The following is a 24,163-nucleotide window of genomic DNA, read 5'->3' on the forward strand; positions in this document are numbered from 1 at the left end:
GATGCTTGAGCATCTGAGCATACATGCAAGCTACGCCACTGATTTTTAACCAGTAACGACCCTTTGAAATATAAATTGTAATGGAAATCCCATTTTATTTGATGTGAAGCTTTTATTTCTCTTTAGATATTGAAAATAAAAAAGAAAAAGAAATAAAAGTTTTTTTTTTAGTTATTCCCTTGTGCCTTGCCCTTTGATAGATAAAATATGACATGTAATGTGCATGGCGGGGAACATAGGATCTTTGTTCTTTACTGATTGAAAATAAAATTAGTAATTGAACCTAGATAGAAACGGGAATTTATAAGCCTAGGACTTATCACGATCTATATTACAAATATATTTTTTTATCACGTCGTTTACAATGTCGCAAGAAACGATATCAGATATGGTGTTTTAGTTGTTAGTTGCTATAGTCAAATGAGAAGCCATCACTCCACTAGGTTCAATTTTCAGATGAAACATGTCCACTGGTCAGCGTATCAGTCCTCTCCGCTTGCCTTAGCCGATGACATACACTATTTTTACGAACAAAAGTTAACTTGAAACACTATTCTGCGATTCAACTATCAAACTAAATTATCCTAAATGAAAGACCAGGCATACTGCTTCGAAAATGACTGGACGTTATCCTCATATCCTCAGCCTTGTTACATTTGGATACTTCAGAGTTAAACTGCTGCTATTCTTTTTATTTATTTATTTATTTTTTTTTGTTGTCAAAATGATGTGGATGCTTGAGCATCTGAGCATACATGCAAGCTACGCCTCTGTCGAACAAATACACTTATAATCATCTATTGGTGCAAGAGAATCTGGTTATTACAGGTACAAACACGTCTCATTGGTTAAAGAGAATTTGGAAATTGTACATCTTTGACCATCCTTTGGTTCAAGAGAACATGGGACAAATTAGTCTGAGATTACTCTGCTGTCCAATGGCTGTTTTGTCAGACAAGTTGAGGCTGTGGGATATATCCTCAAACCCTTAAATTTAATATTAATACTTTCTTTGCTATATTTTTCTGAATTTTCAAGTAAAAAAGAGTGATGAATGTTGTATTTTGATCACTGATCATTGAATCACTCATAGGGTAAAAATCTGGCATTTGAATAAATATGCAAACTCAAAATATTTTCAATAATTGTTCAATAAAGTCAAAAATAAATTAGGGGCTATATTTTTCCTAGAGGTTTCTTCAAATGACAACATTTTATTGATAACTTGTATTCATTAAATGATTTGTCAAGATTACCATTTGATGACACAGTGGAAGACATTGTGTTTATGGTCATCTTATATACATGTTTAATTAAGGAGAGTAGGTACAGTTCCTGAAAGGACCATTATTTTCAACATATTATTTTAAAATGAATCTTGATAATATTGCTAACGCTAATATGGTTTTGATGATCTTGAATTGCTGTTCTTTTTTGTTTCCAGTCTCTTTCTATATTCTCTTGTTTTAGTCCATAGCACAAAATAAGGTAACAATAAATTTTCATTGAAGGGTAATCACTCTTATAAAATTTGGCTTGTTTATAGGTCTTATCTAGCTGGTCATTATTATTACTAAAAGTTTCTTCTGAAAATAACTGGTAATATTTGACATCTAAGGGCTGCAACAACTCTGATAAGAAGTGGTCTTACAGTTTTGACTCAAATTGACAATAGGGAGAGCCTCAACATCCTTAAGTTTTGGCTCATGTCAGAATTTCTTTATCTCGAGCAGTTTTCAAAATTATAGACAAAGCTTGCATTAAACCTTTATGTCCTATTTTTAGCCTAATTAGGTACATGTATCCAGATTAAGACTGTGAGAGCAGTCGATCACTGCATCAGTTTTTAAACTAAATACCAAAACGATGATTTTGGCCAACTTTGGTTAAATTTTGACTATTAGTTTCAGAAGAGAAAATTGTTAATGTAAAAGTTTAAGGACGACAGACACTGTGTGATGGAAAAAAGCAAACACTGCACCTTTGGCCAGGTGAGCTTAAAATGATACTATAAGCAAGCAAAGAATAATATCACACTCCAAAGGAACAAGTTGTTAAAGCATACATATGAAGTGCTAATAAAATTTTGTTCTTCTTAAACAATAAGCATAATATTTTGCCTGCCAGTGATAAGCAACCTGAAAGTTTTACTTCCTTCAATGAAAGTCAGACAAAAAACATTGAAGTTTTCTAGTATTGACTTTTTAACTAATTTGTATCCAGTTTTAATTTTTTACTCTCAACACTACATGACAAATCATTTTGATGCTCAGGAAACCGTTCATTTGGTTTTAGGACTTGTCTGATATTGACATTTATCCGTGTACAGTTCAAATAATCACAAAATAATTTTTCGTCTATAGATGTCTCTCTGCTTTTTTCTGCAGAATCAGATTGTCTGTCAAACTGTCCAAAGTCTGAATGTTTATCACAAGACTGTTTGTTGTGTTCTAAATTAGTTTGTTCACTGTATGAATCAATGCATTTGTTACATGTCAGTATACACTTTTCTATTCTGTTCATTTCAGATTTCATAATTCTTGGTACAGCATGGTATACAAGTCTTGACTGTTCACTCATTATGCAGATATCACCACTGTGTAACATTATGGCTTCTGGTTTTGTTTCTTTAGTTAGACCTCCAATCAAAAATATGGCATCTTGGCCAAAACTGCAATCAAAAAAGATTATTCATCAATTTCAACAAAGGTGATATAACAAGAATGATATAAACTATATCTTTTTTTTAAACTTATTACAGGAAAAATCTTTAATAGTGTTGAAATGCTATTGGTTATAAAATGATACATGTATAAACATTATAAAATTGTAGCATTTACAATACAGGATAAAGAGTTTTATAAATTCATCAGCAAAATGATAAAATCCAGACCTTCATGTGTTATCATTTACTGACATAGGGTCTGAAAATTTGTTGGGGCACAGTAGGTCACATTAAGGTACCCTTTAAAATGGTCTTTGGATTAAGATCAGATTCACAAGTACTATTGCCTGGTATATCAAACATTCCAAGTCCAAGGAAAGGTCAATTATTGCCCAATTAAGCATGTCACTTCTTGCATAATAACCATAAAATGTTGCTTCTATGTTATGTAAACATTCTTTGAATAATTGGTATTTGATTTCTCTATAAAAGTAAAATGTAAAATATTTTGGATAAACTTTTTAAATAATAGAAATATTTTTGTATGAATATCATAGTCGCATTCAGCCCCCCATTTTTGTTGGAAAAATCTGCTTGATTATATAGGGAGTCACTGAAGCATGTCTGGAGCAGGTCCCCTTTAAGTCAGTCGGTAACCCCCCCCCCCCCCCCCCCCACATGGAAATTTCAAGATCTGTCACTGAATATTAAACATTAAGGATATTAAGCATACCTTATTGAAATCAATGGTGCATCATGGTCTAATTCTGAATGATCTGTATGTCCTGCAAGTGTTGAATCCATGTGATAATAATTAACAATGGCAGCCTCTGGAGTGAACGATAGGTAACCTAATACTGATGCTATATATTTACAGAGCCTAGAAAGGTCCACTGGAAATTCACTGTGTTTGTCTGTATAATATTTCTGTAATTAAATTAGAAGAAAGTTATCTTGTGGTAAAAAAACAATCCTACCTTTTTTTAATTTTTTTTTTTTATAATAATGCACTCCTCAGAACTAATGTATGATGTGCATGATTCAATTTGAACAGTACTTTTTTTATATAAGGACTAATTTTAATATTTGTAGGTATTAACTGAGTGTTTTGCACTAAATGGTTGCATTGGGTGCTATAAACAGTTTCGTATAAAAAAACTAGGGGTTATTCCCCAACTAAAAATAGACATGGAGGGACATAATTGGTGAAAAAGTATCATGTTTTTTGTATTTGGTTGTAAAGATATGTTAATTAACTTCAATTAAAGCAGGTTGAATGATTAAACTAATTTAAAAAATTAGATTAAATATACATGTTTTGAGGGGAGACAACACTGTAAACAGTCTGTTTTTTTGGCAGTGAAAATTGATAACTTATTTGCAGCCACTGTAGCTCTTTTCGGAGCAGGCGAACGTACACTGAAGCATGAATTTTTTGAAAGACCAGGTAAAAATCTATGAAATTCATACAATTTTGATTATGAAAAATGTGCAGGTATCATGTCTTCAGGGGTGTGCACATGACCTGATTTCAGGTTTTTTAAGCTTAAATAAGGCAATGTTCTTCCCAGTTTCTCTGGATAAAACTTTTTTATACCATTAAAAGTACACTTAGAAACATTCTGATTCCGGTGATATCTAGTTTTATACAAGTATCTTTATTAATCAGTCCACCACTAAGGGTCACTTATACATGGTCCCTCAAAATATGACGTCATAGAAAAAAACTGTTGATTGCACCCATTACTTGAAATCCCATTTAGCATTATTTTTATACTTTTATAATAAAAAGAAATGGAAATCAAAGCCTTAAAGGCTGTAAAAGCAATTGCTGCCATGTTAATGTTTGGGGACTTTTATTTTTCATCCACATATATACAAGAATTAAACCTGACATGATGAGTGTTGTCTAGTTAAAGTAAGAAGGTTTTAACTTTATATAAATAAAAGACTTTAGCAGAAAGTCATTTTTAATATGTTTTATATTTCACAAGGAGACAGCACGTTTACCAGGCTAAAGTTGGGGTCAAATATACATGTGCTGAAACATATAACTCAAAAAGAAATCATCATGGATTATCCCCTGGTAGTGTTTGTAACTGGGCAATAATTTCCTTTATTGATTTAATTTTAAAGGGGCACTAGCTGTCAAATTCATTGTAACCGATTTGACTCAAATTCTCATATTTGGTTTATAACAATGCAAAACATTTATCCAAACTATCAAAAATCTAAAATAAACAGTTTACAGAGCATGGGGTAAATAATATATAGGTTCGTTTCGTGTGTATTTTAGTCCAGACGCCATCTAATTAACTATCGATTTGACCTCAGATGACCATATAAGCGATGTAAACAACAATAAAGATTTCGAATAGATTAAACCAACACGTGCAATTGCATTTTTATAGGTCTGTTTGATTTTATTTTATAAATTAAAAATAGATGTTTCTCATTGTTTTTAACCATATAAGAATGATTTTATGTGCATCGAATTAGTAATCAAATGATGTACCGTAGTTTCACTTTTATTGTTGACATTCTTTTTCTTTAAATAACCAGTACACGTACAATGCATGCGTTGTCAATCTCTAGCTAGGGGTTAACTTGAAGTTCACATGAATACCGGTTAGAATGATGATGACGTTTTCACTTGCAAGTGAATCAGTCAAAAATTATGTTTAATCGCTTATTTCAACAAAATTAAAGGAAATTGATTGCTAAAAGCAAATTATTATTTCATTATTCCAATTTGATTAATGATTGATCTAAAAAAAATCATACTTTATTTTTTTATATATATCGTAGCTAGTGCCCCTTTAACAATTTTCATTATTAATTTATATTTAACCATTAACACAAATGATTAAGTTAAAACATTTCAACTTTCCAGACGCAAATGTTAAAAAACGGGAAAGAAATAAAATATCTTACAAGACATAAACATGTAAAGAATAAATGTATATTTCAGCTTAATAAAAATATTTTCATAATGTTACTTTGTCATCATTTTTAAAACTAAGTTCCAAACATTATTGCTCAGTTGATATGTGTCCTTCTGATGCGGCACTTGTTTCTATCCATAGGAAAGTCGATTATCCATATAAATAGTTTTATATGGATAGTCGACCTTCCTATGGATAGAAACAAGTGCATGTGGGTACGAGATAACTACAATTCTCATGCAATCCCGAAAAGGGGGGTCATCACAGACAAACATGACATTTAATCATTATCACTGAACTAGTATATATATTGTATAGGGGCCAGCTGAAGGACGCCTCCGGGTGCGGGAATTTTTCGCTGCATTGAAGACCTGTTGGTGACCTTAATTCTGCTGTTGTATGTTTTTCTATGGTCGGGTTGTTGTCTCTTTGACAAATTCCCCATTTCCATTCTCAATTTTATTATATGAACAAGAACAAACAGCTCTACGTTGCTTTGATATTTATCAATTTTTAGGAAACATTGCGAATAATGATCTTCAATATTTCGAAAACATGTGAAATAAAATTGCTAACACGGTGTTAGCTACTTCAGAAAACGACCTCCTTTCGTAGAGAGCATAAGGTAGGGTAGATAACTCCAGGAAAAAAATGACTTTAAAATTGCTTAGGTCATCACTCTTATTACGCACGGGAATCACGACGGTTGGTTATACCTATTATCATTTATTGAACAACTTATTTGGACTTGAAAGGATATTGCATGACGATAATATAAAACAATATTAATATAAATACAGGTAAAAATTATTTTTAAAGCATGTTATCTGAGAAAAAGCGATTTCTTATAGAGAGTTTTTGCGGAAGAAGGTACGATTTTTTTTTTTAAAGTTCAAAAAATGTAATAAAGAATTGATTATACCTTAAAGTACCTTTATTTTTCGTATATATAGGGACCAATTATTCTTTGATGTAATAATTTTGACCAAAAAATGGTGTGTTAGTATGTGGGGAAAAAAATTCATTTTGAGTATGAAAATTTTGTCCCCTAGATCTATAGTCATTTTTTTTTCAAAAGAATGATAAAGATTGCCCAAAAGGTTTTTATGGAGAATATCATTCAATATATATTCAATGATGAAATCCTGTTTTCAAAATTTTATATAAAAACTTTGATATTGACAAAAGGAGGGGAAAAAGGGGGGGTGTAGTCATTCAAAACATAACTGTCACCCTTAACTCATAATGAGGTCTCTGATTACAATCCTTTCTTTTACCTTACAGATTATCAAATATGATTAACCTAATTGTAAACTTTGCCTAAGGGTCACATAGATATATCTATGCAGCAATCAAGGATCAATATCAATGATTATCATGAGTACAATTCAAAGCCATGATCAATTGTCCTAATTGTTTAATGATTTATTTAAAACTAAATGATCAATCTTCCATAGGCTTAGCCATAATATTACTAACTAGATACATGTAGGGATGTTCATGTATATTGCAACAATTGACAACCTAATAAGTCATGACATACTGTAAATTTTTAATATACTGCAACAAATTACAACCTTATGTACTGTAAATATATAATGCAACAGATGACAACCAGAGTAAAACATTTATCAATTATATAAAGAATCACTGACACATGACCAGAGCAGGACCCCTCTGAGCCAGTCAGTGGGTGCGGCCCATAAAATTATTTGATTTGCCACTTACAACTTCATGCAGTGTAAAAAAATGTATATACATCTGTATACTGCAGCAAATTATACAAAATGGGATTCTTTCTCTACACACCACATTTGACAACACATTCACATTTTCTTAAACTAAATGAATGCATTTCTCAGAACATTATTGATGTATTGCCCTTATCATGATTATGTACTTCTCTTTTGAATTATATCACATAGAAATAACACGTGTTATTGCAGGTAGTTCCAAAAGCACATAATTATACAAGTAATTTTGAAAACAAACCAGAATTCTAATTGATAAATGTATTTATACTTTATTTGCAGTTGCCAGACTTTAAACAACTTTATTTGTTTTACAGAGAATCAAGTTTAGAAGACCACATATTTAGATACCAGAAATTTACATTTATTCTCGCTGTAAAGGTTAGTACATGTACTTTAAGCTTTTACCTTTTTAATTATAAGACTAGTGAAACTAGCATGCAATGTAATAATGCTGTATTTGCTAGCACATATTCATAGATATTTTTTATCTGTTCAAAGTAAGTAAAATTTGAATTCTTAAACACACTTATTGCCTACATTTAGTAATTGTTTGCAGATGCCAGACCCAAACAAAGAGTTATTGTTCTTTATTATGTACTTTTTCAGATACTTAATCCACTTATTTTCTTCAGCTAAGTAATTTGAATTATAATTGATAAATGTATATATTCTTTATTTATTTTACAGAGAATCAAGTTTAGAAGACCCTAACTATTTACCTTAAGATACCACAAATTTATATTTAATATTGCTGTTGAGGTAAGTACTTAAATTTTTAGGGTTTTTAATTGTAAGATTATCATGACTATTCAATGGATAGATAAGTTAAACTAGCATGCAATGCAATACTGCTTTATTTGATTGGAACCAAATACAAAGAATCCATCCTAACACACAAAAAAAATAAATACATTAAATTACCTCCCTTTATCAATGAAAATCTGCACATATTCATAGATTTTTTTTAAACTGACGCAAGTTAAATTTAAATTCTTAAACACACTTATTACTTACTTACTTAATCCTCTTCATCCTTTGATGCACATAAGGCAGACAAAAAACAGTTATTGCCTACATTTAATAATTGTTTCATGTTGTTTGCAGTTGCCAGACTATAAACAAAGAGTTATTGTTCTTTATTATGTACTTTTTCAGATACTTAATCCAATTATTTTCTTCAGCTAAGTAATTTGAATTATAATTGATAAATGTATATATTCTTTATTTATTTTACAGAGAATCAAGTTTAGAAGACCCTAACTATTTACCTTAAGATACCACAAATTTATATTTAATATTGCTGTTGAGGTAAGTACTTAAATTTTTAGGGTTTTTAATTGTAAGATTATCATGACTATTCAATGGATAGATAAGTTAAACTAGCATGCAATGCAATACTGCTTTATTTGATTGGAACCAAATACAAAGAATCCATCCTAACACACAAAAAAAATAAATACATTAAATTACCTCCCTTTATCAATGAAAATCTGCACATATTCATAGATTTTTTTTAAACTGACGCAAGTTAAATTTAAATTCTTAAACACACTTATTACTTACTTACTTAATCCTCTTCATCCTTTGATGCACATAAGGCAGACAAAAAACAGTTATTGCCTACATTTAATAATTGTTTCATGTTGTTTGCAGTTGCCAGACTATAAACAAAGAGTTATTGTTCTTTATTATGTACTTTTTCAGATACTTAATCCAATTATTTTCTTCAGCTAAGTAATTTGAATTATAATTGATAAATGTATATATTCTTTATTTATTTTACAGAGAATCAAGTTTAGAAGACCCTAACTATTTACCTTAAGATACCACAAATTTATATTTAATATTGCTGTTGAGGTAAGTACTTAAATTTTTAGGGTTTTTAATTGTAAGATTATCATGACTATTCAATGGATAGATAAGTTAAACTAGCATGCAATGCAATACTGCTTTATTTGATTGGAACCAAATACAAAGAATCCATCCTAACACACAAAAAAAATAAATACATTAAATTACCTCCCTTTATCAATGAAAATCTGCACATATTCATAGATTTTTTTTAAACTGACGCAAGTTAAATTTAAATTCTTAAACACACTTATTACTTACTTACTTAATCCTCTTCATCCTTTGATGCACATAAGGCAGACAAAAAACAGTTATTGCCTACATTTAATAATTGTTTCATGTTGTTTGCAGTTGCCAGACTATAAACAAAGAGTTATTGTTCTTTATTATGTACTTTTTCAGATACTTAATCCAATTATTTTCTTCAGCTAAGTAATTTGAATTATAATTGATAAATGTATATATTCTTTATTTATTTTACAGAGAATCAAGTTTAGAAGACCCTAACTATTTACCTTAAGATACCACAAATTTATATTTAATATTGCTGTTGAGGTAAGTACTTAAATTTTTAGGGTTTTTAATTGTAAGATTATCATGACTATTCAATGGATAGATAAGTTAAACTAGCATGCAATGCAATACTGCTTTATTTGATTGGAACCAAATACAAAGAATCCATCCTAACACACAAAAAAAATAAATACATTAAATTACCTCCCTTTATCAATGAAAATCTGCACATATTCATAGATTTTTTTTAAACTGACGCAAGTTAAATTTAAATTCTTAAACACACTTATTACTTACTTACTTAATCCTCTTCATCCTTTGATGCACATAAGGCAGACAAAAAACACACCAAAAAAAATAAAGACATTACCACAACACATAGATCAATTTTGTGTTACAGTGGATACACTATCAGAAGAACCTGCATGCATAGTATATATATCTCTCAATTATTTGCTGACTTTAGAAAATAACATGACATTCACAACAGTTGACACATGTGGACAAGCGTTACCGTTATGGAGTTATGCCCCTTTATAATTGGCCAAATTTCTGTTTAAAACTTAAATTTGCCTCATAAAAATTATAATTGATAATATTAGTTTAATGGTGTGTTAGTGACCTAATAGGATATATTGGGTCAGTAAATTCAATATTGGGTGAGAGGGTTGTTGTTTTTATGAAGGGTTGTGGTATTATTTATGTTTTGAAAGGGAAATAACTCCTCACTAACACCATATGGTAAGTTAAACCATGTATGGTTGCTAATTGTATATTTTTTAGGACACCCTATATCAAATATACATAGTGTAGTCCTTTAACCAATCATATCTCTATAAATCTATAGGAGGTAAGGTAAATGTATATATATATTATTTATTTTACAGAGAATCTGCAACCTTATAAGACCATATATTTATATTAGATACAGAAAATTTATATTTTACCTCACTGTTAAGTAAGTACCTTTTGTTTTCAATATTTTGATTGTAGAATCATATAATGAATTATGGTTGGATGAGGGAAACATGCATGCAATTCAATACTGCTGTATTTTATTTTAAGGCATAATTGAACAATCCATATTCTTACACCATAATCGGTACACAGAGTTATGGCCCTTTATTTAAAAAAAAATTTCTATCAACAAACAAATATTTCATCTGACTGCTGATAAAATCTTTGGCTGCAAATTAATTTCATGTTAGGTGCTGGCTAGATGACCCAAAAAACTCTTTAAACACATAGTTTTAATTCCTTGTTGCAACTGTTTATTAATATGAATTAAGATGTATTATCTTTTAAGAAGTTACTTTAATCTGTTTTTACAGACAATGGCAAGATGTCAATTTTGGACAGAAGTTATTCCTTATTATACGAATGCTCGTGATGCCATTATGTATAGGTTTCTTTTTGGAGAATACTGTAATGTACTTCCAGATATCAATATTTCTGAGGAATTATCTAATGTTTGTACCTATCTAGGAGATTGTGACTGTTGTAATTGTAGAAGAAGAGCAAGTACTATAGGGGCACCTAGTACCATTGATTCCTCTGATTCTCTGTTTGCATTAAGCAACAGGTTTTCAGATTCAATTGAACTTTCATGGCAATCACAGGCTGTTCCTACTTCACCATCACATTTTAGTGATAGTGAAAGTTGGATAACCTCTGATTCCAAAGACATTGAAGTTCCTCACCAACATAATGAATCATTTGCTTCAATAATTGTTGAAAGCAAGTCATTCTCAGTTGATGAGGAATTAGATTTAGATCAACATTGGTTAACTGAGTCATCAAATATCTCAAAGAAATATGATGATTTAGATAGCCAATGTTTGTCTGATGGAGAACACATATTCAACCAACCCCTTTCAGAATCAGGTGGTCTAAGTTTAGGTAATGGTGAAACTCAGTGCTCAAATGATTATTTTGGTACACCATATCCAAAACTAGTTGATGCGTGTTTCAGCAATACTGAAACTCAGCCTTCCATATATTTTAAGGATGAACTACCTTCAGCAGCAGGTGTTTTAAGTTTCAGTGATACTGAAACTCAATTACCATCTGTTGTTGATGGCTTACCATCCCTAAAATTATTGGAAACAAGCTTTAGTGATGCTGAAACTCAAGCACCAGCTGGTTTTGTATATGGATTGCCTTTAGCATCAGATGAACCAAGTTTCAGTGATGCCGAGACTCAATGGCCAACTGATTTTGAAGGAGGAATACTTCGTTTCCAGAGTTTGGTAAGTGAACGGGATGAAGATAGTGATACAGATTGTTCATCCCATTCTGTTTCCCTTATCAAATTCAAGAAAATGAAGTAAAGTGGTGTAATTTTATGTGTTCATTTTATATTAATTACATTTTTAAAAATTATGTTTTGCAAAATGCAAGCAATTAGACATGTAATCAGTTTTAAATTCCAAACTTATGAGTACAATTTTTTCAATGGTTTTTACCTTGAATTATTTTTTTCTGTAATTGCATGTCTGAACAAATTGAAAAAATAAATTTCTGTTTATTTCAGGACTCTTGTTTACATCTTATTTGTCTTCTATCAATGTCTATATAAACGCTAGAGTATAACTATCATTGTGATGACGTCACATACATTTGGATTTAGATTTCTTTTACTGTACTCTGGTTTTTATGATGAAATAGCTACTTGCATTTTCCTACTATCACAACAGCTCTTTATTTTAAATAATGGTTATGAAAATATTTTAAAACTTTGTCAATTAAAATCAATGTATTTATAAATATTTTTCTGTGTTTGAAAATTTTTATCAGTCAGTCAGTTTTTCTAAATCTGTGATATTATTTGGGTAAATTTTGAAATTGCAAACTCCTGGATATATTACACACTTTTAGCTACCAATGAAGAAAACCTAATATGGCAAATGAGCATATAATGTTTAATAATGGAAATGACTTCTAAATAGACCAGAATTATTTATATAAAGAAATTACAATTTATTTGTAAGGTGAGAAATTATTCCCAAAGCTTTTTATAAAAATCACATGCTTTTGATATTTGTTATTGCACAATATTTTCAATACATTTTACCACTATTTCAGGTTAAAAACTAATTTGGAATATGAATTATTTAAATTCTTTAACATGTTTGACATTGATTCAATGATTCAATAAGCAAAACTTATCTTAGTGGTACTGGATATTCCAACACTTATGATGTTTGCTAGAATCTTTACTTTTACAAATTGTCAGATCATTTACCAAAAATTAATTTAGAGTACAGTCCCTTTCATGAAATTGAAATTTTATGTATTTGATATTAATTTTAGTTCATATAAATAAAAGAACATGTGTTATGGGTAACATGTATAAGAGATGTTTATTTTACAATTAGAATTGACAAAATGTGTCTTACTTACAGCACACTTTTTATACAAAGGTAATAAACTTGCACATAATGGATCACGTTCCTCCTCTTCCATTTCACATGGAAACTCTCACAAATAAACATGTGATCAAATTATTTCATGAAAGTAAATCGCATTTTAGAGCAGGAAGTCAGCGTATCCTGCATAGATGGGTATGCTCTGTCTTGAATAAAAATGAAAATGAGATTCATTTAACCAGTTTAATCAAAAGAATCAAATCTGTGATTGCTAATCTTAGAAAACTAAAAACCAGACGAAGATATGAAGAAGCTGATGCCTATGAAAAACATTTATTCCAAATTCCCAAGAGATTTCACATTAAACCAACCAGCCCAAATTTGGACACTCAGCATAAACTTATATCTCTGAAAAAGAAACTTTCGGTATTATACATACAATTGTCAAATGAAAAGAAAAAGGTGAAAAGAAAAAATATGAAAATAAAAAATTTGAAGAAAGAAATCGATTTTGTAAAAGTTTTGAACAAGAGGCCAAAATCAACAGCAAAGTACGTACAAACAGATGCAGTAAAAACATTACCCAAAATCAGCAGGGGAACCCAGTGTAATTTGACAAGGCTAGACAGCATTGAATTAAAGAATGAAATTACTTACTGGCAAAATGAAGTCATCAAAATGAATGAACCAGATCAACCTGTCATGCCTGTAACATCGGTGAAAGAAAACAGTAGAGGAAATCCATTCTCCCATAAAATCAGGGAATGTGTATTGGCATGCATTTCAAAAAATGTGCCAATGCAAAATATCTCCGATGTGATTGCCAGTATATGCCAAATTTTTAATGTAGAGGAAATAGACACTTTGCCCTCAGTTGCATCAATTCATAACATTTCACGAGAGGCCAAAGCAATATGCAATAAGCAACTTGAAGAGGCAATCAAACATTCTAACAATTTGACAATAATGAAAGATGCTACAACAAAACAAGGGAGACAATTTTATGGTGCGAAAATAAATTGCAGCACAGGAGAATTTACTTTAGGTAATTGATATTACTTTTAGTTCATGTAAAAAAAGAAGATGTGGTATGACTGTCAATGTGATATCTTTAATCTGCCATAAGATCCACAGTCTACAGTGCATAGATTAAAAATAAAATTGTTTAAGTAATACACCTGGCCATATATAGGTGAATATGCTTTGATTTAACCGTGTTAAATAAAAAGAGTCTGAGCAATGATGAACAGGAAATGTCAGTGAAAAAGTAAATTCACAAAAATACTGAACTTAAGCGTAAAATTGAAAACATAAAGTTCCTAATATAATGGCAAAATCAAATGATAAACCACATCAAACAAATGGACAATAACTTTTATATAGCTGACTTGGTACAGGCATTTTCAAATTAGAAAATTGTGGCTTGAACCTGGTTTTATAGTGCTTAACCTCTCACTTGTATGACATGCGTGAAATTTCACAAATAGGGGTACAACAACAACACGGACCCCACCAAAATAAGGGGTAGTTTCAGGTGCTCCAATAAGGAAAGCAAAAACAGCTCCACATGTGGGACATGTTATGTTGCTGATGTGGTTACAAAGCATGTAAATAGTCTAATTCGGTTGGTCACAAATAGGGGTCCAACAACAACACCGACCCACCAAAATGTTCTGTCATATGATTTAGTTGTGAACTGTGAACATATCTAAGGTATCATAAAATTGATTAAAAATATGGGAAAGAAATAAAAATCAGCCAGTGGCAAATATTTCATGCATATTCATGACAAGACCGGATGAACACTTAGTATTATTATTATATGAGAATCATCAAACATATGCTTTGCAGGATTAAAAGAGATATCAAGTGGGACAGCAGAAAAATATGTTAATGCGACAATAGATATGGTCAATGAGGCTTCATCCACTAAGGAATTTGTTGGGAAATTAACAAACTGCATGACAGACAGGAGTGCAACGGAGTTAAAATCCAACAAGCTACTTAGTGAACTAAAATCCAAGGAATTGCCAAATGACAGTGAACTGAATGAGTTTCAGTGCTCCGTACACCCATTATTGCAATTTGCCGATGAAGTAGAAAAAGTTGCAAAGGAAATTGAAAAGAAGCATGATGTGAAGTTTAAGAATTTATTCAGAAACAAAGGGGAATCATACTCTCATAATTTGATACGCTGTGTTTCCAAGTTATTTCATAGTGACAAAGTTGGAGACCCCCTTTTTTGTAGAACATTTTTACGTGAAAATGATATAGTACATGTCCCGATATTAGACTTTGTGGGCAATAGGTTCAATACTCTATTTTATAATGCTTGTGGTACTTTTTGTCTTAAAGATCTGCTGACAACATACATAACTTCTTCAAAAGATAAACCGAATTTTATGCTCACATCTATTCTGCAACTATTTGAGAATGAAGTAATCACGGCAATTATACAATCTATTGGAATCATCTACATCAAAATTACTGCGCCTTATTTTTCTTTGGCATCTCAGAACAAACCTGCACTGGAAATGGCAACTACTTACAACACTTTGGTTGATGAATTAGAAAAAATCGTTAAAAATCCCGCTTTACTTTTAGATACAGAATATGTAATGTTTCCAGGTCATCCTTCTGATATTTCTACTTTTAATTTGGCAGTTTTAAAACCACTGATAGCATATTCTACAGTTGTAGAATGTCTTGGACAAATGGCATCGTCTATATTAAGTAAATGTCGAAAATTTTTCACAAATTATCTTCCAGGAGGAAAATTTCATAATCCATCTGTAAAAACAATTCAAGAGTCATCAACTTGTCCATCTAATAATATTTCTTTAGAGAGGATGATGGGACAACTCGACCGCCAAAAAAATATTTCGCCCAACATAAGTTTGACCACTATTAATGCGAAGTTAATGTTAAAAAACAACAAGACAATGGCTTGGCTAGGGGAGAAAAATGAACAGGATAAGATTATGATTATGGCCCAGGCCAGAAAAGCTGCAGAAATTTTGAAAGAAAAATCTATTGCTGATGACATAAACTTAGAACAGGAAAGGAGAGACACTATCAAAGGGAGAATTGAAGAAAAAGAGGCCAAACTAAAAAAATCACAAGAACATTTAAAAGATGTAATCAACCAAATTGAGAAAATGGGGGGGAAATGGAAAAATGAATTTGAAATGAACAGGTATATTCAGGCATTGCAGTTTAAAAAAGATAAGTTGAATGCTTTAAAAACCCAAATTATATTCCGAAAAGATGTTGAAAAACAAATTTGTGACAAAGCACTATTTCGAAAAAATTTAGATATACAGCAATTACAGAAAAATTTGATAAATTTGATGGAAGAAGAAAACAAAATTTCAAATCTTGAGAATGCCATTGTAGTTCCAATGGAGGTAGATGCAGATATCAATTTGAGTGCAATATTAAGTAACAATGACAATCCATCATCACCATTGCCAGCTCCTTCAACCATAATTTCAAACCCTGATCAGTTATCATCTATACCTGAACCATCATCATCGTCATCATCATCATCATCCGTTCCAAAACCTAATCAGTCAGCAACTCCATCGGCACCAACACAACATGAATTAATATCTAAACCACCATGCTGGTTTAACAAGAAGTACATAACCCATACTTGGGACGAGGGGTCAGAATTGACAACCTACCATGGGAAAATTGTACATTATGCCGCACGCAGAAAAACTTTTAGGGTAAAAAAAAATTTCTGATTTATCTGGCGTGCATGAAGACTCCTTGTTTCACATTTGTTTTAATGGTGTACTGAAAAATAAGACTTACATTGTCACCATGGGAAAATAATAATATAACAAATATCTCATTCCTGTCATCTCATTGAGGTGAACAAAATACCTTCCTTATTCATTGTTGAAGCATATATTCACAAATGTTTTTATTGCAATTGTTGCATGCAATTTTTAACACACACTTTATTATTAAATATATATATCATTTTACATCCAAGGTGTAGGATTACAACACATCATCACACCCAATCCCTTCACAAGTTATGGTAGGAATACAATATTTCACACATTGTATAAACTTAATTTCCAGGGTTTACACATATTTACACGTTGTAGTTATTTTATATATATAAAAAAGAAGATGTGGTATGATATTGCCAATGAGACAACTCTCCGCAAAAGACAAAAAATATATCGGTCACTGTATGCCTACAACAATGAGCATAGCCAATAAAGCGCATACTCAGCTATATAAATGCATATATATATATAAAATACTGAATAATTGCAGTCCCATATATATATATACATGTATCTACAATCTATATATATATATATATATATATATATATATATATATATATATATATATATATATATAGATTGTAGATACATGTATATATATATATGGGACTGCAATATATATAGATTGTAGATACATGTATATATATATATGGGACTGCAATTATTCAGTCCCATATATATATATACATGTATCTACAATCTATATATATATATATATATATATATATATATATATAGATTGTAGATACATGTATATATATATATATGGGACTGCAATTATTCAGTATTTAAAAATAAATTCCAAGTCTATCTTTTTCATGTTTGTAATTCCATTATACTCAAGTACGTAAAATTTTCCCTGTTGAATATTTTAGCGACTTGTGTACAATGGAACTGGTCAAATTGAAAGTTTAATATCAAACCATATAAACTTGGACAATAAAAATTAAAACCTACTACAAAAATTTACTCTTTTATATGCTAATTAACACAATTTAATTCATTGCAATCAAATTACTGATAAGGCTGCCATAAAGAATGACTACTTCAGTCTGCTCCCCTAAGTGTAAAATAACGCTAGTTTTATTTCACTGTTCAATAATACTTTCATAGCTTAAGTTGTGGCTCTGTCATTGCTTCATTCATGCTGCATTTTGTCACTATATGTTGCATTGCTTTTATATATTATGTTGCTTTGTGTTAATTTGTGTTGCTAATTGTGTTAATTTATGTTGCTTTATGTTAGTTACCTTATGTTGCTTTGTGTTACTTAATACTGCATTTTTAAGTTGATGTTGCTTCATGTCGTTTTATGTTGCTGCTTTCAGCCAGTTAATTATTGTGTTGCTTTTGTTTTATTTTTAAATAATGATTTGAGAAAAGTTATTTGTTCACTAATACTATACAGTGTTGTGAAGTAAGACTTTGAATCTACTTTAACAAAAGCTAAAATAAGAATATATTTCTTTTGACAGGTAATATATTGGAATGAACTGGAGGGCCAAATAGAGAACACAAACCTTGAAAAGTATGACTTAACAGTGAAGGAATTGAAAAATGACATAAGTGAAGGGACTTTAAAGATTATGTAAGTGTTCTTCAATAACTATAAATTGAAATATTTTAAGATGTTATCTTTTGAAATTACAAGGAAAACTTGGACATGCAGGAGTATGTCCATGATGGAGTCAAAATGACCCTTCAAATCAAAAATATACCTTAAAAATAAAAAATTGAAAATAATGTGATGCTAAAATCTGAAGAGTTACAAATAATGTATGAAAAACATAAAGAATCCAGAAACATGATCTCACAAAATAAGAAAAACAAATAAAAATAACATTAACAGTAACAGTACCAATTTTCCTGCACCAGATGTGCATTTCGACAATACATGTCTCATCAGTGATGCTGTTGACAAAATAGTATAAATTCAAAGCTTATTAAGGTTGAAGAGCTATAATCCAAAAGGTCAAAAAAGTATAGCCAAATCAGTGAAAGGAACCAGAGCTATATAATATATAACAAATAAACCTTCCCATTCATACAGTTTTAAGAGTGGTAATTTTAAGTTAATTTGTAGAAAAAAAACTTAGAATTTATTAAAAAAAATGTTGATGATAAAAAATATAATTCAAATATTGTATCGAAGATTATGTGATCACAATTTGTTCAATTGTTCTTTTCTGTCAACATAATGGGTTTTTTTTATTTTTCAGATATTGATTTAAGAAAGAGACTATAGTTATTTTTAATCAAACTTTTTACAGTAAGTAATAAAAATGAATAAGAGTTATCTCTCTTTGCCAAGTCAATTTTTGGGAAATGCCTATTTGTTACTATATAAAGATCCTTCAATAACGTCCTTAAAATAGCATCCAATCAAAAAGTGTAATATTTACAATTTAGGTGAAGGTCTCCAGGTGACTATTTTATGAAGAAAAGAAGATTTTAGTAAAGTTGATTTTTTTTCCTGAAGTAGCTAACGGTGAACCGTCGAGTGTCAACAAACGTAGTAGACTTGTTCACTGAAAAGACGAGGATAATGGTTTCATCTGACATTTGTTATGCAAACCCAGTTTTGATCATGATATTTAAAAAGACGTACTTTTTTTCAATCTATGTATTAATAAACTAGAAAATTCCAAATTGTAAATATCTCTTCATCTGGACCGACTTGGCATCTACTCCTCAATCCTCAGGCCTTAGGCCAATCGGAACAACTCGGCCTTTCTGGTTGCACGAAGAAATAACACTATTGTACTGCGTAGCGAGAATGGCCGAGTAGTTACGATTGGCCTTAGGCACAACTCTTCTCATTGGTGCATATTACGCCCTATGTGTATCTTCCTCCATGTATTTTCCTCCATGTACTTTAATTTTGTTATTGCTGTTACGATTGAGGTTGCGGACGTTTGGACGGGTCCATTTCATTAGTAAGGTGATCGATAAATATTACGGAGTTTTGACAGAAAAGGAAAACGAACTTATTGTTATGTGTTTTCAACAAGGGTTTCGTTCCGCTAAATTATTTGCGCAAATAAAGTTTGTCTATTTTTAGATTACAGGTAACAATTTGACACTACGCATTAACCTGTGTACAGTAGGACAACCGGATGTGCCTTTTCGGCTAAAATGTGATTCGGCGGCGCTCAGTAGTCCTACGCCGAAAATTGGACTATTTTGCGTCGGCCGACGTCAACTGAAAAATGGCGCGCTTTTGTATTTTTTTTAAATTCGTTTGCGGCAAAGTGCGGACGATAAATACTGTCGATTTTAAGCATATCTACATGAGAAAAATATATGAGTTTACATATTATTTTCATTTTTTATCATTGAAACATAAGGAAATCTTATTTTTTTACATCTGAACATAGAATTTCGGATTTTGATTTTCTGCACTATAGGATTAAATGGCTATATCAAAAATAGGAACAAAAAAATACCTATCCTTCGATTTGCTAAAAATTTTTACAACCTATTTTCGCGAGTTTTTGGCATTGAAATTCGTAAAGAACAGAGGTGTCCAAGCCAGGGCAAAAATTTGTTCCCATTTTAAAGTAGGGGTCTCAATCTTTTATAGGTTTTTTCTTGCATGGTCGGTAGATTTGAAAATTGGAAGAGTTTCTGTTTTTAAAGTAAATATTTATTCAAATATCATGAAAAGGTGAATCATTAGGTATAAAACCTCTTTAAATATAGCAGTCTGTGTCACTGAATTGTAAAATTATAGATTTTTTTCGAAATTGAAGAAGGCGCCATTTTTGGCTATTTTTCCATTGTGTACGTCTATTGATATGCTAAAATTATGAGGTGTTTCTAAAAAATCTCCGACTCAATTTTTTTAAAACTTTCATATGCTAATCTTTGGTACAAAATGTATGTGTTTTGAAAAAATTAGGCACTTCTATTGAGTAGAAATGGAGAATGGTCATCTTTACTTTGTATGTCCCCACTATGGGGGCCCTGTTCCTCCCTTTACCTTGTTTCTGAAGAACACGATAGTAATTCATCTCTCGAAAAAATTATCCACTAAAAATAGTTTAAACATATCAAATATATGTTAACATAGTTAAGACATCAATAAATTTTACTGGATGTGATTTTTTAAGCAGAATTGCCGGAATCGACCTCAACCGAAGTTGTGTCAGTATATAGATAAACGTTGTCAATTTCCGGCGCCGAAAATGCCAACGTAAAAAGTCATTAAAAGTTGGATTCTTTTCTTCTTTGTAGCAATTTTGTTAATCTTAATGCCAAGGAAGGCATGCAATATGTTGAATCCATACCAACGTTATACCGTACTTGGTACCCTAGAGTGTTAGGCTTACACATCATGGGACCCCGACTGATTTGTTGAAATCATGATCGTACTTTAACTAAAAGTTTTCAAAGTAACTTATAAAAAACAAGATTCATTCCGTGAATATTGTTACCTGCCGCTGAGTTTTTAATGAACATTTAATCTGATTAGGTCATAGAAAAGCTGTTGATATTCCTTTCGTTAATATAATTATCGTTGTGTGTTTTGTTTGGTTTCTTATTTTTAAAAGGGGGCGTTGGCAGGGGCATGCTCTTTTTATTTTGTCAGAGGTATGTGTCATTTTTAGGGCTCATGGTTCTCAATCTCCGGTTACAGTGGAGGTTCAAACTCATCATGACTTTAAAAACTTATTAAAAATTCATTTTGCAGTTTCTTGGGGCATTGACATACTGACTATCAATATATCTATGCATAGGAGGGATGACCAATTCTATTCAAAGTAGGTGGTGGGTATTCTAAAGAAATCCTGGTCCGTTCACAATAGTACTTCAGTGGCGGATCCAGAACTTTTCCTAAAGGGGGGGGGGGGGGGGCTCCAGTCATGCTTCATTGATTCCCTAAATAATCAACCAATTTTTTCCCATGTAAGGGCCCACCCCCCTGGATCCGCCTATGTACTTGTTCGCCCTGGGTGCTTTGCCCTTATACCCATTAGCCCTGTTCTTTTTTTTTTATTTTGTTGTCCTCTTTAATGTAAATTATTTGAATGAAGTATGTAAAATTTGGTTGACAATTTTGTGCATAAACCACATACGCCAAAACGTTGCAGATTTTGTCTGGATTGACTATTCATTTGCATCCATTGCTACACATGCATTTATTTCTAAACATATTTTCACTTTTGCATACAGATGCAGAATATTCCTTTTCAGCCTGTCTTGTGTCATGTAACAGGGTCTTTTATACATGTGGCTCACTAACTGCTTTTTGTTCAAGTTAATCTTTTTAGACATTTGATATCTGGTGGAGAGTTGTCTTATTGGCATTGATCATACCCCAACTTTCTAATTTTCATATTACTGAAAGGTAACTGTATTTATTACCTTGAATTGAATAAATAACTTCTAACAAAAAACAATTCCACATGTAAAAACCAGATGCTCCGCAGGGCGTAGCTTTATACGACCGCAGAGGTTGAACCCTGAACGGTTGGGGCAAGTATGGACACAACATTCAAGCTGGATTCAGCTCTAAATTTGGATTGTGATTAAATAGTTGACACAGCATAGGTTTCTGACACAGAATGAATGTGTTCTAATGAACTTAAAATTTTTGTTTTCTCTTAGAGCAATTCACTATGCTGTTGAATATTAATCCTCTCAAAACAAGAATGTGTCCTCAGTACACGAATGCCCCACTCGCACTATCATTTTCCATGTTCAGTGGACCGTGAAATTGGGGTAAAAACTCTAATTTGGCATTAAAATTAGAAAGATCATATCATAGGGGACATGTGTACTAAGTTTGAAGTCGATTGGACTTAAACTTCATCAAAAACTACCTTGACCAAAAACTTTAACCTGAAGCGGGACAGACGGACGGACGAACGAACGGACGGACAGACGCACAGACCAGAAAACATAATGCCCCTCTACTATCGTAGGTTGGGCATAAAAATGTTTGAAGAAATTTTCTTTTTTATTTATGAAATTTCAAATGAGAAAAATTGAACCCAATTTTTTTAATCACATCCCCCTTTCCCTTATTCCAAAACTAATCTCAATTAAAATTTCTAATGGAGTTTGCAACAATAACTACTCATTTAAATACATCATAAAATATTAAGATGTAAAAAAAACTGCTTGTTATCACTGAATGTTATTTATTATAATTTATCAGTTGGTAGTAAAAAGTGAATATACATTGTATATTGTATATAACAAATTTTAAAGTTGATTCTGGACAAAGAAAGATAACTCCAATTAAAAAAAAAATCTTGCTATTGCACAATATTTTGCAATTAGATATTTCTTGCTTACTATTCTGGACAAAGAAAGATAACTCTAATTAAAAAAAAAATTGCTATTTCACAATATTGTGCAATTAGATATTTCTTGCCATTGCGCAATACTGTGCAATTGAAAAGACTTGCTATTGCACAACACTTAATATAATAATTTTAGATCCTGATTTGGACCAACTTGAAAACTGGGCCCATAATAAAAAAATCTAAGTACATTTTTGGATTCAGCATATCAAAGAACCCCAAGATTTCAATTTTTGTTGAAATCAGACTAAGTTTAATTTTGGACCCTTTGGACTTTAGTGTAGACCAATTTGAAAACAGGACCAAAAATGAAGAATCTACATACACAGTTAGATTTGGTATATCAAAGAACCCCATTTATTCAATTTTTGATGAAATCAAACAAAGTTTAATTTTGGACCCCGATTTGGACCAACTTGAAAACTGGGCCAATAATCAAGAATCTAAGTACATTTTTAGATTCAGCATATCAAAGAACCTAACTGATTCATTTTTTGTCAAGAATCTAAGTACATTTTTAGATTCAGCATATCAAAGAACCTAACTAATTCATTTTTTGTCAAAATCAAACTAAGTTTAATTTTGGACCCTTTGGACCTTAATGTAGACCAATTTGAAAACGGGACCAAAAGTTAAGAATCTACATACACAGTCATGACAGTTAGATTCGGCATATCAAAGAACCCCAATTATTCAATTTTGATGAAATCAAACAAAGTTTAATTTTGGACCCTTTGGGCCCCTTATTCTGTTGGGACCAAAACTCCCAAAATCAATACCAACCTTCCTTTTATGGTCATAAACCTTGTGTTTAAATTTCATAGATTTCTATTAACTTATACTAACGTTATGGTGCAAAAACCAAGAAAAATGCTTATTTGGGTCCCTTTTTGGCCCCTAATTCCTAAACTGTTGGGACCTAAACTCCCAAAATCAATACCAACCTT

General features: G+C 31.2%; 1 protein-coding gene and 1 long non-coding RNA gene across 2 annotated transcripts in view; one reads left to right on the forward strand and one right to left on the reverse strand.

Annotated features, from left to right (window-relative positions):
- Nucleotides 1–1,133: 1,133 nt before the first annotated feature.
- LOC143067546 (nucleic acid dioxygenase ALKBH1-like) overlaps nucleotides 1,134–24,163 on the reverse strand; it is a 38,686-nt gene continuing 15,656 nt past the window's right edge. The window contains exons 5-6 of the mRNA XM_076240889.1: nucleotides 3,399–3,592; nucleotides 1,134–2,671 (exon numbers count right to left, since the gene is read on the reverse strand). Of these exons, the coding sequence (XP_076097004.1) occupies nucleotides 2,209–2,671; nucleotides 3,399–3,592 (657 nt within the window). The 3' untranslated portion in view covers nucleotides 1,134–2,208. The remainder of the gene's footprint in view (nucleotides 2,672–3,398; nucleotides 3,593–24,163) is intronic.
- LOC143067551 (uncharacterized) lies at nucleotides 10,614–19,386 on the forward strand. Its single transcript, XR_012975971.1, has 3 exons — nucleotides 10,614–10,686; nucleotides 18,381–18,493; nucleotides 19,125–19,386. It is a non-coding gene; the product is annotated as an uncharacterized LOC143067551 (long non-coding RNA).

Source organism: Mytilus galloprovincialis, chromosome 3, assembly GCF_965363235.1.
Source record: "Mytilus galloprovincialis chromosome 3, xbMytGall1.hap1.1, whole genome shotgun sequence".
Lineage (NCBI taxonomy): Eukaryota > Metazoa > Mollusca > Bivalvia > Mytilida > Mytilidae > Mytilus > Mytilus galloprovincialis.